The 27,690-nt window shown below is 49.4% G+C and overlaps 1 protein-coding gene and 1 long non-coding RNA gene across 9 annotated transcripts in view; one reads left to right on the top strand and one right to left on the bottom strand.

Annotated features, from left to right (window-relative positions):
* LOC309606985 (6-phosphofructo-2-kinase/fructose-2,6-bisphosphatase 4) overlaps positions 1 to 22,949 on the top strand; it is a 75,764-nt gene extending 52,815 nt beyond the window's left edge. For 7 of the 8 annotated variants that reach the window (XM_082344897.1, XM_082344896.1, XM_082344895.1 and 4 more), the window contains 10 exons: positions 1,243 to 1,317; positions 1,663 to 1,719; positions 2,090 to 2,211; positions 3,898 to 4,105; positions 4,654 to 4,800; positions 16,377 to 16,481; positions 17,945 to 18,074; positions 18,180 to 18,242; positions 19,095 to 19,159; positions 20,973 to 22,949. In XM_082344897.1, the coding sequence (XP_082201023.1) occupies positions 1,243 to 1,317; positions 1,663 to 1,719; positions 2,090 to 2,211; positions 3,898 to 4,105; positions 4,654 to 4,800; positions 16,377 to 16,481; positions 17,945 to 18,074; positions 18,180 to 18,242; positions 19,095 to 19,159; positions 20,973 to 21,032 (1,032 nt within the window). In that variant the 3' untranslated portion in view covers positions 21,033 to 22,949. Of the gene's footprint in view, positions 1 to 1,242; positions 1,318 to 1,662; positions 1,794 to 2,089; positions 2,212 to 3,897; positions 4,106 to 4,653; positions 4,801 to 16,376; positions 16,482 to 17,944; positions 18,075 to 18,179; positions 18,243 to 19,094; positions 19,160 to 20,972 lie in introns of those variants that run through there. The other variant, XM_082344902.1, reaches the window with a different exon arrangement.
* On the bottom strand, positions 7,229 to 16,366 carry LOC309607011. The gene is made up of 2 exons (XR_014232184.1): positions 10,819 to 16,366; positions 7,229 to 10,492 (listed from the first exon to the last, which is right to left on the bottom strand). It is a non-coding gene; the product is annotated as an uncharacterized lncRNA (long non-coding RNA).
* Positions 22,950 to 27,690: the final 4,741 nt, after the last annotated feature.

Below are 27,690 nucleotides of genomic sequence, written 5' to 3' on the forward strand. Positions count from 1 at the left end.
GTGGGTCTTCTCCACAATGCTGGGTCCTTGGGGGGGGACCCTTTCCATCAGGAAACTCTTCTCCAGCAGCTCAGAGAAATGTCATATATTTTACTTTGTTAAACCACCCCTGCCGCTTTCTCACAACTGAGTCCCCACTCCCCTCCCATCTTCTTCTTTTTTTTTTTTAATGAATTTATTTATTTATTATTTATTTATTTTTGGCTGCGTTGGGTCTTTGTTACTGCACGCGGGCTTTCTCTAGTTGTGGTGAGCGGGGGCTACTCTTCATTTTGGTGCACATGCTTCTCATTGCGGTGGCTTCTCTTGTTGTGGAGCACGGGCTCTAAGCGCGCAGGCTTCAGTAGTTGTGGCTCGCAGGGTCTAGAGCGCAGGCTCAGTAGTTGTGGCGCACGGGCTTAGTTGCTCCGTGGCCTGTGGGATCTTCCCGGACCAGGGATCGAACCCGTGTCCCCTGCATTGGCAGGTGGATTCTTAACCACTGTGCCACCAGGGAAGTCCCTCCCTGTCCTCATTTCTTGAAGTTCCTTTATTCTGTTTGATTTAGTCTTTGTTTTTCATGTTAGAGGTTTTGCTGGAGCATCCAGTGAGCCCTGGTCAAATGCCCTTTGTAAAAAGTTACGCTCTAAAAGCTGCTTGGGTGGGCTGCACCTGAGTGCTGGGCAGGCCCCGGGGGGGGTCACAGACTGCCTGGAGGAGGCAAGGAGGGGGCCTGGGGCTCCACTTGCACCGCCAGCCAGTCTTCCTGTTTCTTCTGCACACTTGTCCCTTTTTTCAGAGATGCCTGTGCCCTGTTCCTGACTACCGTGGTTCTGCACAAGCAGGTGTGCTCTGGTTGGTATAGGCTTGTGTTTGGTCTTCTGTGTTTCTCTGAGCCAGTTACCATGTGTCTATCTTAAAAAACTGTGTTGACATTTCCTATCTCCTCTCCTCTCCTGTTCCCGTTTTACTGGGGTGACAGGATGGAGTGGAAGTAAACATGGGTTTAGTTCTCCAAGTTTAACTAGCTTCACTGGAAGTCTTGTGAGTGAGTGCCTGCTGCCCTGCTTCCAACTTCCTTGGAGTGCTCCCCAAGGAAGGGGAGGACCAGCGCAGCCATTGCAGGTCTGAAGGAGACTGGCCAGGCGGATGGCCGGACGGCAGCTGGTCCTGATGAGAAATCCGGTCCCTGTGCTACAGCTGTCGGGTGGCCCCCCACCTTCTCCAGGGCCAGAGGCTGAGTTAACCCCATTTTGGGCCTAGGTTTTTGATGCAACAAATACCACCCGAGAACGGAGAGCGACCATCTTTAATTTTGGGGAACAGAACGGCTACAAGGTGAGGCCTCCTTGGCTTACCTCCTTGGTTGGGCTGTGGCACGTTCGGGCCCTCTGGGGCCACTTTCTCGGCCTCCTGAGGCCCACCGGCCTCAGGCAGGTGGGCTCCTGAGTGGGTTTGGGATATTGATTTTCTCTCCACCTGGAGTTATCTTTCTGAGGAAGTGGGGGTCTTGGTGGGAGAGTCCTTCATAGGGCGGCACCTGCTCTGGTTCTGTGCTCCTTGACCTGACCCCACCCCCTGAAGAAGGGCCTCTGGGCAGCATGGCGCTCCGCGGAGCCAGGCTCAGGGCCCTAAATGTGTCTCTGGTTCCTTCCCTCCTGCCCACCCTGGTCTTTGCTGCAGACCTTTTTTGTTGAGTCCATCTGTGTGGATCCTGAGGTCATAGCTGCCAACATCGTGGTGAGTGGTGCATCTGACCCTGTGGGAGCAGTAATACAGCCAAGATGGCCTGTGACAGTGAGGTCCATCTCCAGGTTAGGCTGGTGCCTGGGCCGACCTTAACTTGGTCTTCTTGAACATTGTGGGCAGGGGGGAAGGCGGTAGATCTCTGGGTCGGGTGGGGACTGCGATCACAGGATGTCCAGTAATACTCTTAGCGCTGGTGTGGGAGCTGGGACCAGGGAGCCACTGGACGCTTCCGAATGGGACCAGGCCCCCTGGGAGGCCAGTCCTCCTGCCCAGCCTCCCCTCCACCCAGCATCCTCCTTGGTCTCCGACCTGCCTGGCCTCCGGCCCTGATGTGTCCTTGCTCTGTGCCTGACCCCGGCAGCAAGTGAAACTGGGCAGCCCTGACTACGTCAACCACGATAGCGATGAGGCCACGGAAGATTTCATGAGGCGCATCGAGTGCTATGAGAATTCGTATGAGTCGCTGGACGAGGACCTGGACAGGTGAGGCAGGGCAGCGCTGTGTCCTCGGCTGCGGTGGGTGGTAGGTGGGGTCCACTCGGCTGCCTCCTGTGACTCCTCAAGGTGGTGGGGCTGAGGGACCACCTCCGCGGGCAGAGATGGTCTGTCCTTTTTTGTTTCTTTCCTTGGGGTGGAAATCGTGGCCCAGAGGTGACTTGCAGAACCGTAGCTGCTTTATCTGGAGCTCTGTGAGTCACAGTTTTCTGCTATTCCATCAGAAAATCAAGCCTGTTTTCTATGCAGAGGGTCTTCCCACAAGGCTTTTGCAAACAGTACACGGTCTTCTTTCAGTGGGTGGTCTGTGTTTTGAGAAGGGGAAGGGGTGCCCAGACCCTGCCTACGAACAGCTGGCAGTAACCAGTGCTTGCGAGCCCCGCCCGCCGCCCTCTGGAACAGGGATCTGTGGGACTGAGTGCTGGGTGGGGACAGCAGCCAGCCACCGGCAAGCTCTTTCCGTAAAGGCTCAGGTGGTGGATATTTTAGGCTTTGAGGGCATACAGTCTCTGTTGCAGCTACTTAACTCTGCCGTTTAGTACTAAAGGAACATAGATGATACGTAAATAAATGGGCATGACTGTGTTCCCATAAAACTGTATTTACAAAACCAGGCTGAGTTTGACTTGCTGGCCATAGTTTGCCAACTCCTGTATTATAGCAGAAATGGGGGCAGTGGTTAAGTGAATAACACTTAAGGAATTAAGTTAACTTTAATAACTGAATAAAGTATTACGCAGTCCTTATAAATCATGCTGAAGAGACATGGGAAAGTGTATGTTATGTAGCATTAAGTGAAAAGGGTGGAATATGAACTTGTACTTGGGTTGTTAATAATTACGTATGAATATATAATTACGAACCAAAGAAGTCAAGTGACTGCTGGGGGGATGTTTTCTGGGATGTTTGCGGGATAGTCCCTGGACTGAGTCCCCTCAGTGAGGCTGGCGCTGATCCAGTGCTGCTGCCCCGGCCTCTGTGGTTCTCCTGGTCTCCCTGCAGCATGGCATTGCTCCTTGTGGCTCTGTTCTCCACGCTGCAGGGCTGCACTGGTCCAAAGCAGGGAAAGCGGCAGAGCTGGGCTTATTGGCTGCTGCCACCAGCACCATCCTCCTGTGCTTCTTGTCTCGTCTACCTGCTGCCTGGCGTGGAACATGGCGGCCACTCGGCACACACACATGACCCGGGCTGGGTTCTCGGGGGAGGGTTCGCTGGGGGAAGGAAAGGCCAGGCCCATGGATGGCTGACCAGGAAGACTGGAGGGGAAGCGCGTTTGCCAACTACTCCCAGGTCAATCCTGGAAAAAACTGTCTCTTGTTCACCTTACAGATAGTACGTTGAGAGCTCATAGGTAGGCAAGAGGGGCCCGGGGGACATAGCACAGCGATGAAGGTCCCGATGTGGTAGGACTGACCCCTCGCTTTGAATGTCACCTTTTGGGAGCATGATGAGTGTGGAGCACCTCTCACGGGGTTTGTCTGTATGTCATGCGTGTCGTGTTGCTCCCACCTCACCCCCATCACTCGCGTACCAGCTGGCAGTCCTGTGTGTTGTGGTCTCAAGCCTGGTGGGGTCAGAGATGCAAGGCTCTGAGGCTGGTTCCTGGAGCTGGCAGGGCGTGGCCTCAAGGACCCCAGTCACACTCACAGGCTTCTCTCTACCTTCTCTGGAAAGGGATCTGTCCTACATTAAGATCATGGACGTGGGGCAGAGCTACATCGTGAACCGCGTGGCTGACCACATCCAGAGCCGCATTGTGTATTACCTCATGAACATCCATGTGACGCCCCGCTCCATCTACCTCTGCCGGCACGGGGAAAGCGAGCTCAACCTCAAGGGCCGGATTGGCGGGGACCCAGGACTGTCCGCCCGGGGCAGGGAGGTCAGTGTGTGTGTGTGTGTGTGTGTGTGCGTGTGTTTATTTCTGTGTGCATGTGCATGTGCTGGTGCTGGACTCCAGCTAACATGCAATCCAGGTGGATGACCTCATTCAGTCTGGAATGTTCCCATTGTATAGGGAAGGTCACCAAGCAGATGCCTGGATCTCTGGCTTGCACGTGAGCTCTCACCAGCTGATTCCCTTTCCCTGGAGAGGCATGCCATTCTGGGAGGGAGCTGAGTTGCTACAGTGCAGCTGATGCTGTGCTACAGTCCAGGGGAGACACTGAAACCTCAGTGGGAAGGTCACACAGCCTAGGGCACATGGTCGGGGGGTGAGCACTGGCAGGGGACCTGATGAGCCACAGCTGGAACTACACTGAGGGTCTCAGAAGAATGCACAAGGACAGCACTTGTGGGTGTGGGTGTCGGTGTCATCGAGAGTTAGTTCGTGTTTTTTGCCAAACCTGTTTTCTCTAAGGCTGGGCCCCGTGGACCCTTTGAGGGCAGCCCAGGACCTGTGCATCTGAATTTGCTTGTGATGTGTTTCAGTTTGCCAGGAGTCTCGCCCAGTTCATCAGGGATCAGAACATCAAGGACCTAAAGGTTTGGACAAGCCAGATGAAGAGGACAATCCAGACGGCTGAGGCCCTGGGTGTGCCTTATGAGCAGTGGAAAGTTCTCAACGAGATTGATGCGGTAATCACCATCTCTTCCCTCCACTGCCCAGCTCTGGGCACAGCTGCGCTCACCCAGGGTGACAGTGTTGAAGGGGGTCAGGGAGAGCTTTTTCTTTAACATTTCATTATTGTTTAGGGTTCTGATGCATCCCTCCCTCCTTCCCTTCTTTTGTATATAACTATCTAGGTATACAAAGTGATGATTTGATGTATGTATGTATTGTGAAATAATTATCACAGTAAGTTTAGTTAACATCCATCACCACATAGTTACACATTTTATTTTTCTTGTGATGAGAACTTTCAAGACATACTCTCTTAGCAATTTTCAAATATATGATACATATTGTTAATTATAATCACCATGCTGTACATTACATCCCCAGGGCTTATTTATCTTATAACTGGAAGTTTATACCTTTTGACCCTCTTCAGCCATTTTGCCTACCAGCTGGCTTGTCATGCTTTTAACTGCCACTTTCAAATCAACAAAACCTCAAAGGGAAAAATGATGCCATATACCAGGTTCACCTCTTTGGGCTTCCCTTCACTTCAGGATCTTGGCCCCTCAGGTCTTCTCTGCCTTGTGGCTCTAGGGTGATATCAAACAGATTGATTGATTGATTGATTGATTGATTGATTGATTGATTTCTGTTTGGCTTTTCTAGTAGCTCTCAGTGGAGTGTTAGTCTAAAACAAGCTAGTCTACCATTGCCCGATATGGAAGTCTCGGGATCAGATTTGAATCCTACAAAGATCACCCCAACTGACAGAATTGTTTTGTTGGGATGAGGTGGGGGGACAAGCTGGAGAAGGGAGACTAGTTAGAGGTACTTGCAGTGGCCTGGTGAGGTGGTGACATCTGGAACTTGGGTGGCGGCAGTGAAAGAGGAGTAGATGGACTTGAGGGATGTTTATTCATTTATTTTTCACATATTTATGTGAGGCTACTCTGTGCTAGGAACTGGGCCAGGTGCTGGGGACCAAGATCCTAATGAAAGGATAGAGGCTGATGATGCCCAAGCAGGGGTCTAAAAAGGATCTAGGGTGGCTCCAGATTTCCAGCCACTGGGAAGGGTTCTGGGGCAAGGAAGGTGATGAGCTCACCCTGATGAGGGCAGGAACTAATCTACTTTGTTCACCGCATCGTAGGTGCTCAGTAAATATGTAGTGAATGAAAGGAAGATGTTCCTGGGAGATGTTCAAGAGCAGGTACCCAGGAGCCAATCCGATCTCCAAAGAGAGTTGGGGCTTGGGCATCTCCCCCACAGACATGGTGCTTGAAACTGTGGAATGGATCGGGTGGCTGAGGGAGGCGAAGTAGGACCCAGGACAGAGCCCAGGGGAGCCCTGGCATTTAAGGGGCTGTGGAGGAAGCTATGGACAGGTGTCTGGTGAGGTGGAAGGGAAACCAGGCTGATGGGGTCATGGGAGTCAAGGCAGAGAGGAGGAGGCAGTGGTCAGTGGGGTGAGATACCATAGGGAGGCAGAGTGAGGCCAGGCTCCAAACTGACCATTGGGATGTCATAAGACCAGTGGGATTCTTGGCATGAGCCTACTGGGTTGGTGCCCAATGGGAATGGGTGGGGAAGTGAGTGGGGGGCAAGGGACTCAGAGTCAAGGGAGACTTGGCCGTGTGTAAGCTGATGGTGAGGGTCTGGTAGAAAGGGAGAGAATGAGATGACAGGAGGCCCTGAGTGGTGGCAGAGGCCCAGATTCCAGGGTATCAGGAGAGGAGAGGGGTGCAGGTGGCCATAGAGTACTGTGTCTCAGAACTTCATGGAGGTTTCACTCAAGAGTGAAAGGAAGGAGGAGTTTCCAGTGGGCGTTAGCCAAGGGGAAGAGTTGGCTTGTCTGGAGACCAGGAGTCTTCTGTGGCCCCCTTGTCTGTGTTCTGGGGGCGATCCTTCACCCCTAGCAGATGGATGCAGCTGTGGAAAAGGCAGACACTCATTCAGCTCACGAGCTTGTTCAGTTGTGTCCCTATGGATGAGATGGAAGCAAGTTGGACAGAGGAGGTGAGGAGTAGGGAGGAAGGTGATGAAGCCACATGCCATGGAATCCATCCCCGCTGGAAAAGATTGGGGAAGGGAAAGGGGGCATCCATGGCATTATGAGATGGGAGTGGCCACAGGCACAGCATTCATGTAGGGAGCCAGGCCAAGAAGGCTGACAGTGGGCTGTTAACCAGGGACATCTCCAGAGGGTCCCTTGGCAGCTTGGGCCACCTGGCCTCATGGAGGAAGCCTCTTTGTGAGTAAGATCTTGTCCCCCGTCTGGTTATTGCTGGTCCACAGAAAACCTGTGACCATTCTTTTATTTGCTCTAGTACTTTTTCAGTTGATTATCTTAGCTTTATCTCAGGGAGCTGTCATATCTTCTGAAATAAGGATAATCCAGTTGTTACCTTCCCAGTTTAAGAGCCTTGTGTTTCTGTTGTATATTCTTTTTTTTTTTTTAGAAAGTCTATTTATTATTTATTTATTTATTAGTTATTAGTTTTTGGCTGCGTTGGGTCCTTGTTGCTGCGCGTGGGCTTTCTCTAGTTGTGGCGAGAGGTGGCTACTCCTCGTTGCGGTATGTGGGCTTCTCATTGCAATGGCTTCTCTTGTTGTGGAGCATGGGCTCTAAGCGTGTGGGCTCAGTAGTTGTGGCACGCAGGCTCTAGAGCACAGGCTCAGTAGTTGTGGTGCACAGGCTTAGTTGCTCCGCGGCATGTGGGATCTTCCCGGACCAGGGCTTGAACCCATGTCCCCTGCGTTGGCAGGCGGATTCTTAACCACTGCACCACCAGGGAAGTCCTAATACCTGCTTTATCACTTGCTATTTATCTCTCTTTCCCTGAGTTATCTTGATAGTTTATCTTATTCAAAATTTATTTGTTCATGAGAATAAGTTATTAGTACGTAACAGTAGAGTATATTCATGTAGTTGTATCTCAGTATCAACTATTACCTCTGTTCCCATCTTTTGATATTGTGGGGTTTTTCTTCTTAATTAGATATGTCAGAGATTGGTCACTCATTGAATTTTTTCCCCAAAGAACCAGATCTCAGATTGTATCAATTCTATTGTTTTTCTATTTCCAAATTCATTTATTTTTTTGCTTTTATGTTATTTTCCTTTTACTTTCTTTCAGTTTTTAAAAAAGCTTCTAGAGTTTATTGACTGAGGCATTTATAGTCATTCTTTCTTCTTCAATAATGAAAGCATTTAAAATGATTTTCTGATGGATTTTATTGTGTTGAAGTCCAAGAATGTGACCTGCAGTTCAGCCTTTTCGAATTTTTTTTTTAATTAATTAATTTATTTTTGGCTGTGTTGGGTCTTCGTTGCTACGCGTGGGCTTTCTCTAGTTGCGGCGAGCGGGGGCTACTCTTCATTGTGGTGCATGGGCTTCTCCTTGTGGTGGCTTCTCGTTGCTGAGCACGGGCTCTGGGCATGCAGGCTTCAGTAATCATGGCATGCGGGCTCAGTAGCTGTGGCCCATGGGCTCTGGAGCACAGGCTCAGTAGTTGTGGCACACAGGCTTAGTTGCTCTGTGGTGTGTGGGGTCTTCCCGGACCAGGGCTTGAACCCGTGTCCCCTGCACTGGCAGGCGGATTCTTAACCACTGTGCCACCAGGGAAGTCCCAGCCTTTTGGAATTTTTAGAGGCTTTGTTTGTTGCCTAGATAGTAAATTTTCATAAACATCTCATGGCCATTTGAAAGCAACTGTTGCCTGTTAGTTAGATACAACATCCGATATATCTCCATTATCCAATTATATGGAGGAATCACAGGGTGTATGTGTCAGTGTGTATGTCTGTGTGTGATAATGAAGCTTTCTAACTTTTAGAGTCTCATATTGAAGTATTTAAGATGAAATGGAGTATGTCTAGCATTTTCTTCAAAGTAATTTCTTTCAAAGCAATTTCTTCAAAATTGGTTGAGGAGAGGGAAGCAAGTATAGGTTTAGTTGAAACAAGATTAGCTGTGTGTTATTAACATATATGGCTAAGAGGTGGGTACATGGGTGCATTATACTGTCGTCTGTACATTTTTTTAAAAAATAAATTTATTTATTTATTTATTTATTTATTTTTGGCTGCATTGGGTCTTCATTGCTGTGCACAGGCTTTCTCTAGTTGCGGCGAGTGGGGGCTACTCTTCCTTGCAGTGCGTGGGCTTCTCATTACGGTGGCTTCTCTTGTTGTGGAGCACAGGCTCTGGGAGCGCAGGCTTCAGTAGTTGTGGCATGCAGGCTCAGTAGTTGTCTCTCACGGGCTCTAGAGCGCAGGCTCAGTTGTTGTGGCACACGGGCTTAGTTGCTCCACAGCATGTGGGGTCTTCCCTGACCAGGGCTCAAACCTGTGTCCCCTGCATTGGCAGGTGGATTCTCAACCACTGCACCATGAGGGAAGCCCTGTACTTTCCTATATGGTTGAAAATTTTCAAAAGAAAAAGTTTGCGTATCTCATTAATTTCAACTTTAATTATATCATTCAAATTTTCTGTCTTTTTTTTTTCTATTTGATCATGTTGAATGTTAAATATACTCTAATTATAATTTTGTTGATTTTTCTTGCATTTTGAAGAATTTTGCATTATTTCACCTTTTTTTCTTCACATATTTTGATGTTTTATTATAAAGTAAAGTTCATGACTTAGGAATTTGTGGGACATAAAAGGAAACAGATGGCCACTCCAATTAGGTTAATTCAATGAGGATTTATAAAAGGACCCTTTTTCAAAGATAATGGGCAGGATATAGGGACCTCGTAACAACAGGGACCATTGCTTCCCTTGGGCAGAGGAGAGAGAGGATATAGGAACCTGGGGACAGGGAGCAGTGAGGAAAGGGCAGCCTGGTGGGATGGAACCTTGGGTGAGGGCCTAGACCGCTGAAAGCAACTTCTTCAGGAGGGAGTCAGAGTAAACATCTCAGCCTCACTCTCCTCCCTCCCTGTGACCTCCTGCCAGTGTTCCTCATGGCCTAGCCCAACAAGACATTAGTGGCCATGGGAGCCTTGTAGATGCGTGCACAAAGGTCAGCCTCCTGGGGCAGAGAGCAGGTGGAGAAGCAGAAGGATATGGAGGGGCAAATGAGAGGAAACAGCACAGACTTCCTTCTGTTTCAGCATTTAAAAGATGCTGTTCCATTGTTGTCTTCTTCTTCTTCTTCTTCTTTTTTTTTTTTTTGGCTGCCCTGGGTCTTCACTGCGGCGCGCAGGCTCTTCGTTTCAGCGTGCGGGCTTTTCTCTAGTTTCGGCGTGTGGGCTTCTCTAGTTGTGGCACGCGGGCTCTAGAGGGCACGGTAGTTGTGGTGCGTGGGCTTCTCTCTAGTTGTGGTGCATGGGCTTAGTTGCCCCGTGGCATGTGGGATCTTCGTTCCCCAACAAGGGATCAAACCCTTGTCCCCTGCATTGGAAGGCGGATTCTTAACCACTGGACCACCAATGGACCACCTCTATTGTCTTCTGGGTCACACTGTTTTCTAGCAAGAAGTTTGCTGTCATTCTTATCTTCGTTTTGTATATAATGTATCTTCTTTTACTCTATTTTCTCTTTATTATTGATTTTAAGCAATTGCATTATGGTGTGCTTTGGTATGTTTTACTTTATGTTTATCCTGCTTAGAGTTCATTGAGATTCTTGGATTTCTAGGTTTCTAAATATGAGTTTGAAAAAAAATTTAAGATATCATTTCTTTAAATATATTTTCTGGGGGCTTCCCTGGTGCGCGGTGGTTGAGAGTCTGCCTGCCGGTGCAGGGGACACGGGTTCGGGCCCTGGTCTGGGAGGATCCCACATGCCGCGGAGCGGCTGGACCCGTGGGCCACGGCTGCTGAGCCTGGACGTCTGGAGCCTGTGCTCCGCAGCAAGGGGGGCCGCGATGGTGGGGGGCCCGCGCACCGTGATGAAGAGTGGCTCCCACTCGCCGCAGCTGGAGAAGGCCCTCGCACAGAGGCGAAGACCCAACACAGCCAAAAATAAACATAATAAATAAATAATAAATAAAAATTAAAAAATATATATATATATATTTTCTGCTACCCTGTCTCCTACCCTGGACTCCAACTTCTTGTATGTTAGACCATTTAGTATAGTATATAGAACCTATGGGATAATCCCATAGGTCACTGAGCTTCTGTTCATTGTTTCTCAGTCTTTTGTTCTTTCCAAGTTTCTGTTTGGATAGTTTCTGTTGCTATGTCTTCAAGCTCACTTATCTTTACTGCTGTTTTTGTTAAACTCATCTAGCATCCAGTGAACTTTATATTTCAGGTGTTATGTTTTTAAGCTCTAGGAGTTCAGTTTTGTTCTTTTTTGTGTCTTCTTTTCTTGTGATGCTCTGCAGTCCAGGAAGTGCCTGCAGTAAATTGCTGCAGTCGTAGGCTCCTTGTGTCCCTTCTGAAGGATCACAACCCTGCTCTGCCTGTTGTCTAGTGTCTACAAACAATTGTTGCATACATTTTGTCCAGTTTTTTTGAATTGTTTATGTTGGGCCGAGAGCAAATCTGGTACCAGTTACTCCACTGTGGCTCAGCCTTCATTTTGGATGGTTCCTGTTTCAATATAAAACACTTTTTGCATGGATTTATACTTTGACTAATTTGAATATTATCATCCCTGCTTTTCTTTTTCCAATTTTTTTTTTTTTTGGTGAAATGCACATAACATAAAATTTATCATCTTAACGACCATTTTTACGTGCACAGTTCAGTGGTATTAAATACATTCATAATGTGCAGTCATCACCACCATCCATCTCCAGAACTCTTTTTTTTAATAGTTTTATTTTTGTAACCATGTTAATGTTTATAAATTTGTTTACTTTTTAAATATTTATTTATTTAGGTTGCACTGGGTCTTAGTTGTGGCATGTGGGATCTTTGTTGCGGCATGCAGGATCTTTAGTTGCAGCATGCGCACTCTTAGTTGTGGCATGCGGATTTATTTATTTATTTATTTATTTATTTATTTACTTTATTTTTGGCTGTGTGGGGTCTTAGTTGTGGCACGTGGGATCTTCGTTGCATCATGCATGAGGGATCTAGTTCCCTGACCAGGGATTGAACCTGGGCCCCCTGCATTGGGGGTGCGGAGTCTTACCCACTGGACCACCAGGGAAGTCCCCATCTCCAGAACTCTTTTCGCCTTATAAAATGGAAACTCTATACCCATTAAACAATAACCCCCATTTCTCCTCCCCACCCAGCCTCTGACAACTAGCATTTTACTTTCTGTCTCTTTGATTCTGTCTGTATGATTTTTCTGTCTCTAAGTATGTCACATAAATGGAATCATATAGTATTTGTCCTTTTGTGACTGGTTTATTTCACTTATCATAATGTCCTCAAGGTCCATCCATGTTGTAGCATATGTCAGAATCACATTTTTAAGCTTGAACATGGTTCCATTGTATGTATATACCACATTTTGCTTATCCATTCATTTATCTATGGACATTTGGGTTGCTTCCACCTTTTAGCTATTGTGCATAGGGCTGCTATGAACATGGGTATATAAGTATCTCTTTGAAACACTGCTTTCATTTCTTTTTGGTACATATGTAGAAGTGGAATTGTTGGATCATATGGTAATTCTATTTTTATTTTTTTGAGGAACCACTATACTTTTTTCCATAGCAACTGCACCATTATACTTTCCTACCAACAGTGCACGAGTGTTCTTATTTCTCCACATCTGTGTCAACACTTGTTATTTTTCTATTTTTTTTTTTTTTACAGTAGCCATTCTAATGAGTGTGAGGTGGTATCTCACTTTGGTTTTAATTTGCCATCCTTGCTTTTTGTCCATGTTTTTTTTGTTATGCCTACTCCCTTTTATTTTTAACCTTTTTCTGTCATTTCTTTAGATGAAAGGAACATATCTTTGGTTTATTTTTTGGGCTGAGAGCTTTTTTCATTTAGGAATCTAAACCCATTCATATTTATTATTACAATTGCTATCTTTGTCCTTTTTTTTCCCCAGTACCTTGCAGATTTCTCTTCATCTCATTTTTTTTTTTTTTTCTGTATAAACATCATCTTTTCTGTGATTTGGAAGGCAAGCAGTGTTTTTATTCCAGTAGTCATTACTTTAAAGCTTTTCCAAAACATTCTTAAGCAGAATGCTTGTAAATAAAGGAATAACTAAAATATACTTATCAAAATTAGTAACAGGAAAATAATTCTTGACTCTGTTGGGAATTATGAGGATGTGTTATTTCCATTTGTTTCCTTTCTGCCCTTTTTTTTTTTTTTTACTGTAATTGGGCAGAGTATAGCGTCAAGGTTTTTTTTTTTTTATCTGTTGTAGCTCTTCTTTAGAATTGATGAACTCTTTCAAAAGAGTAAGCAATTTCTGTGACCCATTTTATAGCTCATTTAACCCATTTTGTGGACTTTCATCAGCTGTGGCTGGTGGGAGTTACAGGAGGTTTCCAGCCCTGATTTCTTTCTCGTGCAAATAGCAGCTCCCTGACGCAGGTTAGGGGTCTGGTGTCTGCCTTCCAAGGGCACGGATATGGCTGTAGCATTTGGTTTTTCAGAGAAGCCTTAGCAGCCCTGATCTTTTTTTCTTTGAGGTTAATCTGATTATTTTCCTAGATACACTGGATTCCCTTCTTTATCTTTAGTTTGGAAACTATTCTAGTATCTATGATCTGTTAGTCATCTTTCCATGTTTATCTTTGTTCTTTCCTCTGTTCTGGTAAACAGCCTTGGGCTAGTCTTCTATTTTAATGTTGTGATTTTTTTCTTAGCCCAATCCACAATATACTGTCTTATTTTTCCTTTTTTAAAAACAACAGCTTTATCGAGATATGATTCACATGATACAGTTCACCTATTTAAATTGTACAATTCATTCGTTTTTAGTATATTCACAGAGTTATGCAACCATCACCACAATCAATTTTAGAACATTTTTGTTGTTCCAAAAAGCAACCCTGTACCCATACCCCCATTTCCTTCCAGTCCTTCCCCCCAGTCCTAGGCTACCACTAATCTGTTTTCTGTCTCTGTAGATTGGCCTATTCTGGACATTTCATTCCTCCTGTGGTAGAATGTATCAGTATTTTGTTCCTGTATATTGCTGAATAGTATCCCATTGTATGGATATACCACATGTTATTTATCCATTCACCAGTCGATGGGCATTTGGATAGTTTCCATTTTTTGGCTTTAGGAATGATGTTGCTCTGAACGTACAAGTTTTTGTGTGGACATGTTTTCATTTCTCTTGGGTAGATAGCCAGGAGTGGAATTGCTAGGTCATATGTTAACTCTATGTTTTTTTGTTTGTTTTATTTTTTTATTTTGGCTGTGCTGTGTGACCTGTGGGATCTTAGCTCCCTGACCAGGGATTGAACCCAGGCCCTTGGCAGTGAAAGCACAGAGTCCCAACCACTGGGATGCCAGGGAGTCCCCCATGTTAACTCCGTTTAAGCTTGTTAGAAACTGCCAGGCTGTTTTCCAAAGTGGCCGCACCATTTTACATTCCCACCAGCAGTGTATGAGGGTTCTGATTTCTCTGCATCCTCCTTATCACTTGTCATTATCTGCCTTTTTTGTTATAGCTGCCCACACTAGAACACAGTTCAGCCAAGTTCTCTGCTGCTTTACGATAAAGATTGCCTTTTCTCTCTCTCTCTCTTTTTTTTTTGGCCGCGCCACACAGCTTGCGTGATCTTAGTTCCCTGACCAAGGATTGAACCTGGGGCCACGGCAGTGAAAGCACGGAGTCCTAACCACTGGACCTCCAGAGGAATCCCTAAACATTCATATTTCTAGCAACGTTTTGTTCATGATAATATACGTATTCTCTAACGCAATAGAGGCTTTCTCTACTGTCCTTCACTTCCTTCTGAGCCATCACCCTAATCACTTTTTTTTTGGCCACACTGTGGCTTGTGGGATCTTAGTTCCCCAACCAGGGATTGAACCCGGGCCCTCAGCAGTGAAAGCATGGGGTCCTAACCACTGGACTGCCAGGGAATCCCCCTAATCTTTTTTTTTTTTAATTTATTTATTTATTTTTGGCTGCGTTGGGTCTTCATTGCTGCGCACAGGCTTTTCTCTAGTTGTGACAAGCGGGGGCTACTCCTCATTGCGGTGTGTGGCCTTCTCATTGCGGTGGCTTCTCTTGTGGCGGAGCATGGGCTCTAGGCACTCATGGGCTTCAGTAGCTGTGGCACACGGGCTTAGTTGCTTTGCGGCATGTGGGATCTTCCCGGACCAGGGCTTGAACCCGTGTCCCCTGCATTGGCAGGCGGATTCTTAACCACTGTGCCACCAGGGAAGTCCCTCCAATATCTTAAGGTAGAAGATTAGATTAGTGATATCAGATCTTTCTTTTTTGATATAGGCATTTATAGGTTTAAATTTTCCTCATCATCTTTCCTTTTTAATAGACAACTTTGCCCCCAAGGCTTTGTCTAGGAAAAAAACCCCGAGGACAAAGGTAGAAACCAGCAGCTTTTTATTTTTTATTTGATTTTATTTTTTATTTTTCAGAATAATTTGTTTATTGTGTGTGTTATGAATTGTAGTGTCACAGTTTGTTCTCCCGACCCCCACTTTATAGTTTCTCACATATTTTTTTTTTGAATTTTATTTTATTTATTTTTTTATACAGCAGGTCCTTATTAGTCATCAATTTTTTTTTTTTTTTTTTTTTTTTTTAGTCATCAATTTTATACACATCAGTGTATACATGTCAATCCCAATCGCCCAATTCATCACACCACCACCACCACCCCACCGCCGCTTTCCCCCCTTGGTGTCCATACGTTTGTTCTCTACATCTGTCTCTCAATTTCTGCCCTGCAAACCGGTTCATCTGTACCATTTTCTAGGTTCCACATATATGCGTTAATATATGATATTTGTTTTTCTCTTTCTGACTTACTTCACTCTGTATGACAGTCTCTAGATCCATCCACGTCTCTACAAATGACCCAATTTCGTTCCTTTTTATGGCTGAGTAATATTCCATTGTATATATGTACCACATCTTCTTTATCCATTCATCTGTCGATGGGCATTTCGGTTGCTTCCATGACCTGGCTATTGTAAATAGTCCAGCAGCTTTTTATTACGGGCATTTTATTGCTTCCTCTCTGGGCACCTCCTGTGTGCTGGTTCTTGGCTTGAGCCTTAGAAGGACTGACACCGGTCAGTCCACACATTTTCCTGGGCTCTTTTGTTTTGTTTTAAAATGGCATTTGTATACGATACTCTATGCTGTGCGTGTGTGTGTATCCTGAATGACACAAGGGAAATCTTACTTTATAGCCTGTGCAATAATCCATACTCTGCTGTAGTATTTCCATAGCACAGAAGACAAAAAGACACATTAGAAAAGACACATAGTTAACATTTCTGTGTTTATTTTTATGGCATAAACTGGATGGATGGAGGATGGGTGGGTGGAAAAGATGTGTGATAGCTTTTTCCAAATGTGAGGCTGCCCCTGCTTAGTGTTCCCAGGGTGCCTGCTCTTCCCAGCTGGGAGAGGCCCTGTGGCCCAGGAAATGCCCTACCCCTGACACAGGGCTGATCCCTGGGCCTGGTGTGGGCGGTGTGATGAATGTGGTGTCTCCCTAGGGCGTCTGTGAGGAGATGACCTACGAGGAAATTCAGGATCATTATCCACTGGAATTTGCCTTGCGAGACCAGGACAAGTACCGGTACCGGTACCCCAAGGGGGAGGTAGGTGGGATATGGGGGCTTAGTCCCAGCCACCTGCTGCCTGCCTGGGAGGACCGCCTGTGACTGAGGGCCCCGAGGGGCTCTGTAGAGGCTCCGTGGGCAGCAGGAGGGGCCTGGCCTCAGAGGTAGGCAGCCTGGGTGTGTGTGTCACCTCCACCACTTCTCAGCCGTGGCCCAGGCTGCAGGCCCCTCCTTGGGTGGTGGGTGAGCAGTGCTGCCCAGGAATCCCAGCCCTGAGGCCTCCTGGAGCCCTGTTTCCCATCACTCCCCATCTTTACTTTCCCCATCCCTGGAAGTGTCATAGGGTGACCCCATCCTCCCTGCAGCTGCAGACACCACCCCTAGCCCTGAATCCAGACCTAGGGATTCATTTTCCCCTGGTGAGTCGTGGCTACCATAAGTCACCTGCACTGTCACCTCCCCTCAGACTGGCTCTCGCCTCAGCCCAGGCCCCGGGTAGAAACAGTGTCACCTTTGACTCATGTATCTCCCACTTCTAGGACGTGACCTGGGGCAGTGGCCAAATAAAAATACCTCCCACAGACACACAGGTTTGCGTACACACATACATGTACACATGCAGAAACCCCCCGCCCAAATGCCAGGCTCACAGGTGCCTATGCTGTGCTGTCCTCGGGAATAGGACAGCTTCGGGTAGCATTAATATTTCCCCACATCATACTGTGAGGGAGAGCCCAGATTTAGAACCAAACCAGATAACAGTAAAAAGAAACAAAGCAGCTGGCTGCTCAAAGTTGAGAATACAGGGGGGAAATTGGTAGGGAAGTTAGTTGCTGAAAGAAGCAATCTAGGATTTCCCCAGAAATACCAGGGGCTGGCGCAAGTTGGTATTACTCCCAATCAAATCATGGGGCAAACTCAGCTCCAAGCTTGAGGCCTTTTCTTTTTCTGAAGGATGGCTCACTGTGTGCAAACAGGGGTGAACCCCCAGGGCTGGGTCTCCCAGTGAAAAGCTCTAGACCTGCCAGTCACCGGGGTTGGTCCAAGGGCTCCCTCAGGGCACCCAGGGGAGGTACAGGGCAGGCAGACTGTGAGGGTCCTTCCTGGGAGCTCAGGCATTCTGACAGGTTGCCCTCTGGCAAGTTTGGGAGGGTTTTGCTTCCCCTCCCCACAAGCCTTGTTCTGTGTACTCCACGTGCGCTGGGTAGGAAGGGAGCCGTGTCTTCTCCACCTGTCATCAGTTGCCAGCATGTGAATTCCAGCAGCTGAGGGTTCAGCAAAGGGCCCCAGGATGGGCACGGAGGTGGCCCCTTGGACGCAGCCTAAGCCCCAGCCCTGCCCTCTCGGTCCTACTGGGACCTGGCCCTGGGATAGGGGAGGTGATCCCTTTGTCAGACTGCCAGAATGGTGAGGAGTTCAGGAGAAGGTAGCCCACTACCCAGAACGTCTCCATCCCTACCCCTGGAGCTGGGTTGAGGGACGCTTCCTACTTGCCCTTGCAGTCCTATGAGGACCTGGTCCAGCGACTCGAGCCTGTCATCATGGAGCTGGAGCGGCAAGAGAACGTGCTGGTCATCTGCCACCAGGCTGTGATGCGCTGCCTCCTGGCCTACTTCCTTGACAAGGCGGCAGGTGCGGATGCTGCCCCTGGGGAGGTGGGATGTGTGTGTGTGAGAGATTGAAGGGGACTGTCACCTGGGCATCCCTGGTGCCAGCCCTCTCCGTCTGTGTCCACAGAACAGCTGCCCTACCTCAAGTGTCCGCTGCACACGGTCCTGAAGCTGACCCCTGTGGCTTATGGTAAAGAAGCTTCCCGCATGCTGACCTGGTTGCCAGACTGGCTCTCTGCAGGGTTCCGTGATTTTCTGCAAACCCCTCCCTTGAAAATTCATTAGATGCTCATTCCTCCTCCTTCCACCCCACCACCTTTCCCAATTTGCTTTTTAATTTTTTTTGTTTTAATTCCTGCGGCCACAGGAAGCCTCCCCAATGATCCTTCCTTAACCATTACCCACCCACATGAAGGGCTTTTCTACTGGTTTCTCCAAAATCCCCCAGAAAGCCCCACGGCCCCCAGGACCCGGACCTGAAAATATGCGCCTCTGCCTTGGGCTCTGCCGGCAGAGGCCTCACGCAACTTCCTAACCTCCTGGGTCCTGGCTCCTCCCCTTCAACACTGGACGAGGCACTGTCACGTGGTTGTGCCCTCGGGACAATCACTGTAAAGCTCAGTGGCAGCTGAAGTCATCCCAGTGCGTGTTAATCGCCTCGTCCCCCTTTGCACTGAGCGCCTGGCACCGTGGTGATCTCGCCTCGTGTGTGAGACGGGGCTGGGTGTGGGTCTGCTCAGCGTAGTGGCCCCTCACTGAGCTAGGCTTGTTGCTTCTCAGACCGCCCTCAGCCCCCGAGGTGGGCCGCTCATCCTCACCGTGGCTGCGCCTGGTGCCCGGGCTCCTCGGCGAGCCTGCGCCGGCCAGTGGCCCAGAGGCTCGGGCCTGACACGCTGCCTAGTGCTTCCTCACGGGGCCTCCGCGGCTGCCTAAGGTGGGAGGACTGGAGTGAGGCTGAGGCCTCCTCCCGAGAGAAGCTTCTACCCCTGTGGCTCAGCTGCCTTTCAGGAGGGGGAATGGATTTGCATCTTCCCTTTGGCAGGTTGTAAAGTGGAGTCCATATTCCTGAATGTGGCGGCCGTGAACACGCACCGGGACAGGCCTCAGGTAGCAGCCGGGGTCACTGCTGGGGTGGTGGGCATGTTCCTGGGGGTCCAGACACAGCAACCCAGGGCCAGGCCCAGCTGGGGCATCTACTGAGTGAGCTTGAGTTCTCTGTCAGGGTGACGCTGTGGCCAGAACAGAGGCTAGAGGCCTACAGGGGTCAGGCGCTTCCATGTCCCACCAGCCCAGGCCTCATGAGCACCTGTCCAACTTGAGCACCTTTAAAAAGTAAAAGTGAAAAATGTCCTGCTTTGTTGCGGAAAGGGCCATGCAGAGGCTGAGGGTGTCTCGGTGCTGCGTAGAGACCTTCCTGCGGAAGGACACGTCTCTGTTCTGTGTTCCCCCAGCGTTAAAGATAGAAGCTCCTTGAAATGTTGCCCAGAAGCACTTCGTGCCCGTGTGGGATCCTTCTGCCATGTTGCTTTCCTCTCCCACTGAGGCCAAGAGCAGGACCGCCCCCTCTGGGCCCCATTCCCAGAGTCTGTTGCACCAGGAAGGCTCCTGGGGCCTTAGTCATGCCTGCTGCCACCCACAATGGGACGTGCTGGGCCTTGGGTCCCTGCCCAGGGTGCAGGCCTTGGGCCCCGCAGGCTGAGGCGTGTGGACGTGTCCTCCTACTTCCTAAGGCTGCTTTCTCTCACCAGAACCAGTCATTGTGTAAACCTCTTCCCTGTTTGCTCTGAGAGTCCGATGCAGGCCCAGTCTGGCACACACAGGTCTCAGGGGAAGATGTCCCAACAGGCCCCTCATGCTGAGGAAAGCCCAGAAGGCGTTGGGCCCCCAGCACTGACAGGGTGATGGTGAAAGAGCCCCTTGGACCCAGCAAGCATCAGGGGCTGGTGCCCCGGTCCACTTGCAGGAGTCAACATGGCCATGGGGTAGTTGGCAGGCACCCTGCCTGTCTCTGGGTAGGCGCTTCTGAGAGGCAAACTTCTGTTGGCCACAGGTTCTGGGATGGTTCCTTTTAAGGTGGGCAGGATCTCCAGGTCCTGGCCCATCCTTGGGGACAGGTTGTGGTGAGAAAGGGGCCCTTGGGAAGCCTGCCCCCGGTGAGAATTGCACCTGCCCCTACAATTCCAGTGGCCAGCCCTGTGAACTCAGGAGTGTGGCCAAAGGGGCCATGTTTCCCTCCCTGCAGATCTGGGCTGTGGCCCAGGTCATTGGTGACCTGCTCCGTTGGGCCACCAAGATCAGGGATCACATAGGATCATGTAGTCTTACAGAGTTGAGGGAAGTCTCTGACCCCCATCCCTTAGGCCTGAGATGCCCTGAACTCAGCCGGCTGTGGACAGAACTGGGCTCTGCAGCTGAGGCAGGGGAGGGGGGCTGTTCAGGAGCTGCAGGGGGCCCTGTGCCCCAGCTCTCAGGGGACAGACCAGGCTGTAGAACAGGAGATGTCCGCAGGCTGCTGGGGCCATATCTGACACCTGTCCACCGACACACCGACATAGCCTGGAGGAGGGCACCCTCAGGAGCTGGTCCCCTTCCCAGCCAGCTGTTTCTCCCCACCTGACCCAGACCTGCGGCAGGAGGCGGGGATGGCCTCACTCTGGGTAATGCCTGACCTGCCTGCAAGGAGCGAGCAGGAACTGGAGGTGTCCTTCATCCCCCACCTTTATTCTGGTGTTTGTCACCCACCACGTGTCAAGAGGCTCTTGACCCCGGCTCTTAGGAAAGGTCGGGGTCTAAGTCCTGTGGCCGGGGCTCCTCGGGGTGAGAATGTGAGTCCAGCGGCCATAGCGATGAGCAAAGCAGATAGTGGTGACTGTCTGTCCTTGGCAGAGGGTCAGTGTTCTGTGTGTTTAATTCTGTGCAGAATGTAGACATCTCTCGGCCTCCGGAGGAAGCCCTTGTCACGGTCCCTGCTCACCAGTGACCGTGTGTCGTCCACTGCAACCCGCGGGCAGGTGTTGATCTCTGTGGACGAGGTCATTCCAGGCCCTCTGCTCTGTGTGACAGTCACCACACAGGAACACCCTCAAAGCCATGCATGGCTGGTGGCACCCAGAATCCCTGCCCCAGCCCACCTGTTTCCTTGTTGACAGCGACAGGGTTGTATGCGGTGCCCAACCTGCTGCTAAAAACCACTTGGCCTGACTGCGTCTGCACCGGGCTGGTGAGAGGTTTCCCAGCCCCTGATCCTTCTGTTCTCTCTCACCGGCCGGGTGGGCTTTGTGAAGTGTGAAACCCAAAAATGTGAAACGGAAAGCACTTGCTGTGATGTTTCCACCCACTGAGGCCGAGCTGCCTGGGTAGACCTGGGGACCCCTGCCAGGGCTCTGCTGCCCTCTCTTTGGCCACTTCCTGAGCCAGAGGTAAGGTGTTCATGAGCTGCTGCTGCCTCAGTAAGCGGGAAAGAGCCCTCCCCATCCTGCCTCGCCAGGAACTGAAGAGCTTCCGCCAAGGCAGCCACCTCCACTGGCCAGACCCTTGGGTCCGTGCGTCTGCATTTGTGGACGCTCAGGAAAGCAGTGTGTTCACTTCAGCACATGGGAATGCACAGAAACATGCAGGCATCGGGGTGTTTGCAATTACCCGTTCCCAATTATGCCTACACTGGAATACTCGTGGGAGCTGGTAGCCAAGGCCACCCCTCTCCAACTGCTCTCATGGTGCAACACGTAAAGAAAGATGTGAAGACGGGACAGTTGTATGAGTCGCCCTTCCCAGTGCTCGAGGGAGAGGCTGCCCTCTCATCTTCCTCTCCCAGCCATGCCACTGGGCTACCTTGCCCACTGCTGCCTGTGTCCACACAAGAGTGTACACTGGTGGCAGGGACCTGCATTTGCTGTGAAGGATTCGGAAAAGCTTTCATGGTCCTGCAAAGCCCGTCCTGGCGTTTGTTGACCTCTACCCGCGGGACTAAGCACAGGAAAGCCCAGAGCTGGAGGCAGCCCCCGGCCAGGGCAGGATTTTCCCAGCTTCTGATTCTTGTACACAGGAGCCTGATGAAAATGACCTCGGGAAGCCTGCCACCTGTCACGCCCCTGAGTTCTTTTGGGCCCAGGGAGTTGGGCTGGGCCGCGGGTTCCGGCTCCCATTTTGTAGCTGGGAGAACAGGCTGGCCAGCAAGTTGTGAGGCTGGGTGAGGAAGTGTGTGGATTTGTAGTTGGATGCGCTGCTGTCCACAGGTGGTGGTCCTTGGTGAAGTCAGGCCCCAGGATCCTGTGTCCCTGGCCCAGGCTGATGGTCTCTCGGCCTCGAGTGCCACAGCAGCTATGGACAGACATGGGTGGAGAGATGTCCAGGACAGAGCCGTGGCAGGGCCCTCCTTCTGGACTTATCTCCTGTCAGAGCCCCAGGCCCCTTAGACCCAGGGCCAGAGGACCACACCACTGCCTTTGGGATGTGGGGACTGCAGCCTTTGCTTCCATGTCCGCCAGAGTATTGGTGACTTTTGGTCATGCTCAGTTGTTGGCCATAGCAGGTCCCTTTGGTCAGCGGCATGTACATCTAGATGTCACCACCTCTCCAAGACCTCAGGCTGGCTGAGGTGAGACCAGCGAGGCCCTTTCTCTCTGTCCAGAGGGCAGCCAGGAGCTACTGGAGACGTGTCACAAGGACTGGGATGGGGCAGAGGGAAGTCTGGGATCCCAGCAGGGCTCACCCTGGGCCGGCTCTGCATGGGCAGCCGTCCACCTGGCTGGCTGCCCGGTTGTAGCCAGGACGGTTGATGTGCTCCTGTTGCAGACATGTTTCCTGCTCGCCCTGGAATGGATGTTGTTGAATCTCAGCCACACATCACACTGTGTCCAACATTCTTTGCAATAAATACTTCTTAAAAAAAGAACAATCTAAGGTTGTGTCGTGTGGCCAGCTCGCCACTGGTGAAGTTCTTTCCAGCGGCTCTGCAAACCCCTGTGCTGTGCTCCCTCCCAACAGGTCTGTATGGGATCCTTGGTCCACCTCCCACCCCCATGACTACCCATCCCTGGAGCGGAAACCGTCTTGCCCTGGAGTGAGCCCTGGGCAGGGCCCGGGTTTTCTCTGGGCTGACCTAGGTTGCTGGGCCCTCACCACTGAGACAGAAACAGACGTAGGGTCCCTGGAAATGTGGGTCCCAAATACTGGCATCCCTGGAGAGGGGAACCAGAGGCTGGGTCGAGGATGGAGGGCCTGCACAAGGCTGTGGGTGGAGCGTGCTGGCTGATTCTCTGGTGTTCTTTGTCACTTCTGGCGTGGGGAAGATGATGACGAGGGGCACCCTTTCCTATGCCTCAGAATTTTTTTTTTCCTTTTGCATTTAAAAAAAAATTTTATTGAAGTATAGTTGTTGTTTTTTTTAATAAATTTATTTATTTATTTTTAATTTTGGCTGCGTTGGGTCTTTGTTGCTACGTGCAGGCTTTCTCTAGTTGTGGCGAGTGGGGGCTACTCTTCCTTGCGGTGCGTGGGCTTCTCATTGCCGTGGCTTCTCTTGGTGCGGAGCACAGGCTCTAGGCACGCGGGCTTCAGTAGTTGTGGCATGTGGGCTCAGTAGTTGTGGCTTGCGGGCTCTAGAGCACAGGCTCAGTAGTTGTGGTGCACGGGCTTAGTTGCTCTGTGGCATGTGGGATCTTTCCGGACCAGGGCTCGAACCCGTGTCCTATTGGAGTATAGTTGATTTACAATGTTGGGTTAGTTTCAGGTGTACAGCATAGTGATTCAGTTATACGTATACATGTATTCATTCTTTTTCGGATTCTTTTCCCATATAGGTGATCACAGAATATTGAGTAGAGTTCCCTGTGCTATACAGTAGGTCCTTGTCATCTATTTTATATATAGTAGTATGTATATGTAAATCCCAAGCTTCTAATTTATCCCTCCACCTCCCCATGCCTCAGAATCTTGTTGGACTTTCTACACCTTCTGCCCTGGGGCTGGGGTGTTGCAGGGGTCTTCCTCCGTGGACATAACAATGCTGGGCATTTGCCTTTCCTAGTGTGTCAGGGCAGAGGGCGGCTGTGTCACAGTGGATGACAGGAACCCCTGGGCTTCATCCCCAGGCTCAGAGGGATATCAGCTATGACTGTCTTCCAGGTAGGTGAGGTTGGGGGACCGCTGAATGGTCCCCACCCTGTCTCCGGGCACAGAGTTCCTGGAGTGGATACCTGACCTCCGTAGAGGCTTCCTTGCACTTTCTGAAGGTTTTGAAGATTTTAACAGCAAAGCAACAACAGAAGGAATGAAATATAACACTATCAGAATTTTTCTTCAGGTTCACTGTTCTACCACAACCTAGAAAGAGCGATTATATATGGTTAGGTTGAAGAATTTTGTAGCATTTTGGGTTGCTGGGAAACAGTGGCCATCAGGTAGGATCAGAGGATATTTGGATAGAATGAAATATTGTTACAAAAACATAGGTTTCAGCAACATTTGAATTATATTTATACTATGATTGTATATTATATATTAATAAAATATAATTATCACCTGTAAAGGCGAGTTGCCATGTTTGGTTTAGACCAATCATTATTCATCCCCTGGGACTGGACACATTGTTGTTTAAACAAAAACTGTTCTATTAAAAGTGGAAAATGGGGTAGACCAGAAGTGGTATCTGCCAAACTCTGGCTAATGGCTACAGGTCTCTTTAGGAAGGGTTGTGGGGAAAGTACCAGCATGAAGCTGGGCTGTCTTCACAGGGCCCACCTTAAAGGGCACCCACCCCACTTCCTTCAAGGGCCCCTGGGTTTGTGAACGGATCTTATCTGGAAAATTGGTGAGAGATCCTATCCTCTGCAGTCAGGTCTCTGGTGGTCAGCCCTCTAGTTCTTTTGTCATACACATCCAGTAGGGCTCTACTGACCTCCCTACCAGTTTTTGTCCTAGGGGCCTGGTGATCCTGCCAAAGATCCTGGTATCTGCACTGAAATCAAGGAGGCATTTCAACTATAGTGTCTCCAACCAGAATCTCTGACCCATGGACAGCCGTGACTATGGTACTTATGAGTCAAATTGTGTCCCCCAAATTAATACAGTGAAGACCTAACCCCCGATACCTCATAATGTGACCTTATGTGGAAATAGGGTGGTTGCAGGTGTCATAAATTAAGATGAAGTCATACTGGAGTAGGGTGCGCCCCTAATCCAAAATTCCCCAGCAACTTCAGAGACAGCATGGATCCTGCTGACATCCTGGCTTCAAACTTCCAGCCTCCAGAACTATGAGACAGTAAGTTTCTGTTGTTTGAGCCACTCAGGGTGTGGTACTTTGTTACAGCAGCCCTGGCAAATGGAAACTTCTCAGCGATGAACTTCCTAGGGCCTTGGTGAAGGGAGTATCTTCTGGGTCGTCTCCAGGGACTCAGGGAAAAGGTGAGTTGTCCCTGATAAATTCAGTCCAACACTTATTTTGAATGAATGAGTGAATCTTCCTGAGGCCTTGGGTTCTTTCCTCTACGTTACACCAGGGAGCATTTGGCATCTCAATTGCATTTAGTGAGACCCTGTTTTCATTTCAACCAACCAAATAGACAGGCAGAACAACCCCCAGTAGCTTAAGACTGCACATTGAATCCAAAGTTCCTGGCAAGCTCACCTGCATTGATAAAGTCCACCCTATCTAAGCTGATGTTCTTATCTCCATGGTCTAGGGCCTCGGTCTTTCCCTGCCCCCCCCACCCCCCACCCCTGCATAGTGTGTATATTTTAGCTAATGTAAAATACCAAAGTCTTAAATTCTTTTGATACATAAGCCATCCCCTCTGGGTCTGACTTTGTAATAAGGTCTCCAGACATGCTGGTATCCATCTCTAGTTTAAGGAGTTGGGGAGGAGGGGCATGAGAAGAGTTGACTCCCCTTGCAAAGTAACTCCCTCATGAGGTCTCAGGGGAGGACACCTTGCTTCAGTGGGCAAGGGAGGTGGAGAAGGGCTGGAGGTTGGTTGCAGTCTGATTCCTCTTATTCTTTCATATGCATCTTCATTTCACTTAATTCATTAACTTAATGCATTAAGCGCCTACCATGTGCTAAGCAGTAGGAATATAGCAGTAAGCACAGGGGCAAACTCCCTCCCTCACAGAGCTGACATTCTAGTGGTGGAAGACACAGTAAAGAGGTAAGTAGTGTATTAGAGGGTGCTGGGACAGAGCCGAGGGCATGGTTCAGGGTTGTATGAAGTCCTCACTGAGGAGGCGACCAATGTCCTGGATGTAGTAAATACATTTTCCGCTTACAGGGGTTTTATCAGTAACCCCATCGTAAGTCGTGGAAGATCTGTACCACACCACCGGTGATGGCTGTACTAGCTCTGTCTCCTCAGCCTGCTGGGGTTGCCAAAGGCTTTCCTTTCATCCTGGCTGGATTTCCACGGCCTTTAGCTCCAGCCAGGCAAACGTCTACTCCGGATGCACCCCCATTTCCCTGGTCACCTGCTGACAACTTTGTCAGTTGGAGGAAACTGACTCTGCCCAACATAATCAGAAATGGAATTTATGAAAATGAACTTGTGTGGCTCCCAGAACCACCAAGGGCACAGGAGGACAAGACGAAGAGGCCATGCCCAGGGCACAGTTCTGCTTTGGCAGACACTGCATGCTGCTACCTGGCTGCCGTGACCCCCACCACTGCAGAGGCTCTGGTCACCAGCCCACTAGGCACACTCCAGGGAAGGTACGTCTGACTCGAGGGAAGGTACATCTGATTCCAAGGAGGGTACATCTGGTTGGCTGGGCCTCGGGCAAAGGAAGCTGGGAAGTGGATGTCTGGCATTTCTGCCTTCTGAAATGGAGGAAGGGAGCCCAGGTGCTGGTGAAGAGGAATGGCAGGAGAGCTGTGTTCTACTTAGCTCTCACACTCCTGGCCCTGTGGGTCAGTCCTAGGCTGATGCCACCCACACCCGGCCACCCACACCGTGGGACACTGGGCTTTCTGAGCATCATTGGGTATTGCTTTGGCCCCATGCAGAGTTCCCACATACAGCTTGACTGCCACATAAAAGTCCCAGCAGAAAATAGTCTTTTTAAAAAATATTTATTTATTTATTTGGTTGCACTGGGTCTTAGTTGTGGCAGGTGGGCTCCTTAGTTGCGGCTTGCTGGCTCCTTAGTTGCGGCATGCATGTGGGATCTAGTTCCCTGACCAAGGATCGAACCTGGGACCCCTGCACTGGGAGTGCAGAGTCTTATCCACTGAGCCACCAGGGAAGTCCCAGAAAATAGTCATTATTAACACTGTGCGTATTTGAGGAGAGTCCAATAAAAGGGCCGTTTACGGAGCTGTGGGTGAATTTGGTTGGCAGCACCTGGGGCTAGCATTGGGAGCACTTTCCTTCCCTAGGCCTTGTGGACTGAAGAAAAATGCACAACCTAAAAGTTGTGTGGGACCTTACTGAGGACTAAAGCCCAGAAGACAGCCTCTCAGAAAGCTCTGAGGAATTGCTCTGAAGAGATAAGGGAGGAGCCAGGATCTACAGGAGTTTTTTTGTGGGAAGAACAAAAACAAAAATATGTAGTTGAACATCAAGATTACTAATCACAAAGAACAGACATCTCAAGTTAATGTTTTTCTATGTATGGGAACATGCAAGGACCTGGGTTCATTGAAA

Source organism: Balaenoptera borealis (assembly GCF_965194805.1).
Source record: "Balaenoptera borealis genome assembly, chromosome: 12".
In the NCBI taxonomy this organism is placed as follows: domain Eukaryota; kingdom Metazoa; phylum Chordata; class Mammalia; order Artiodactyla; family Balaenopteridae; genus Balaenoptera; species Balaenoptera borealis.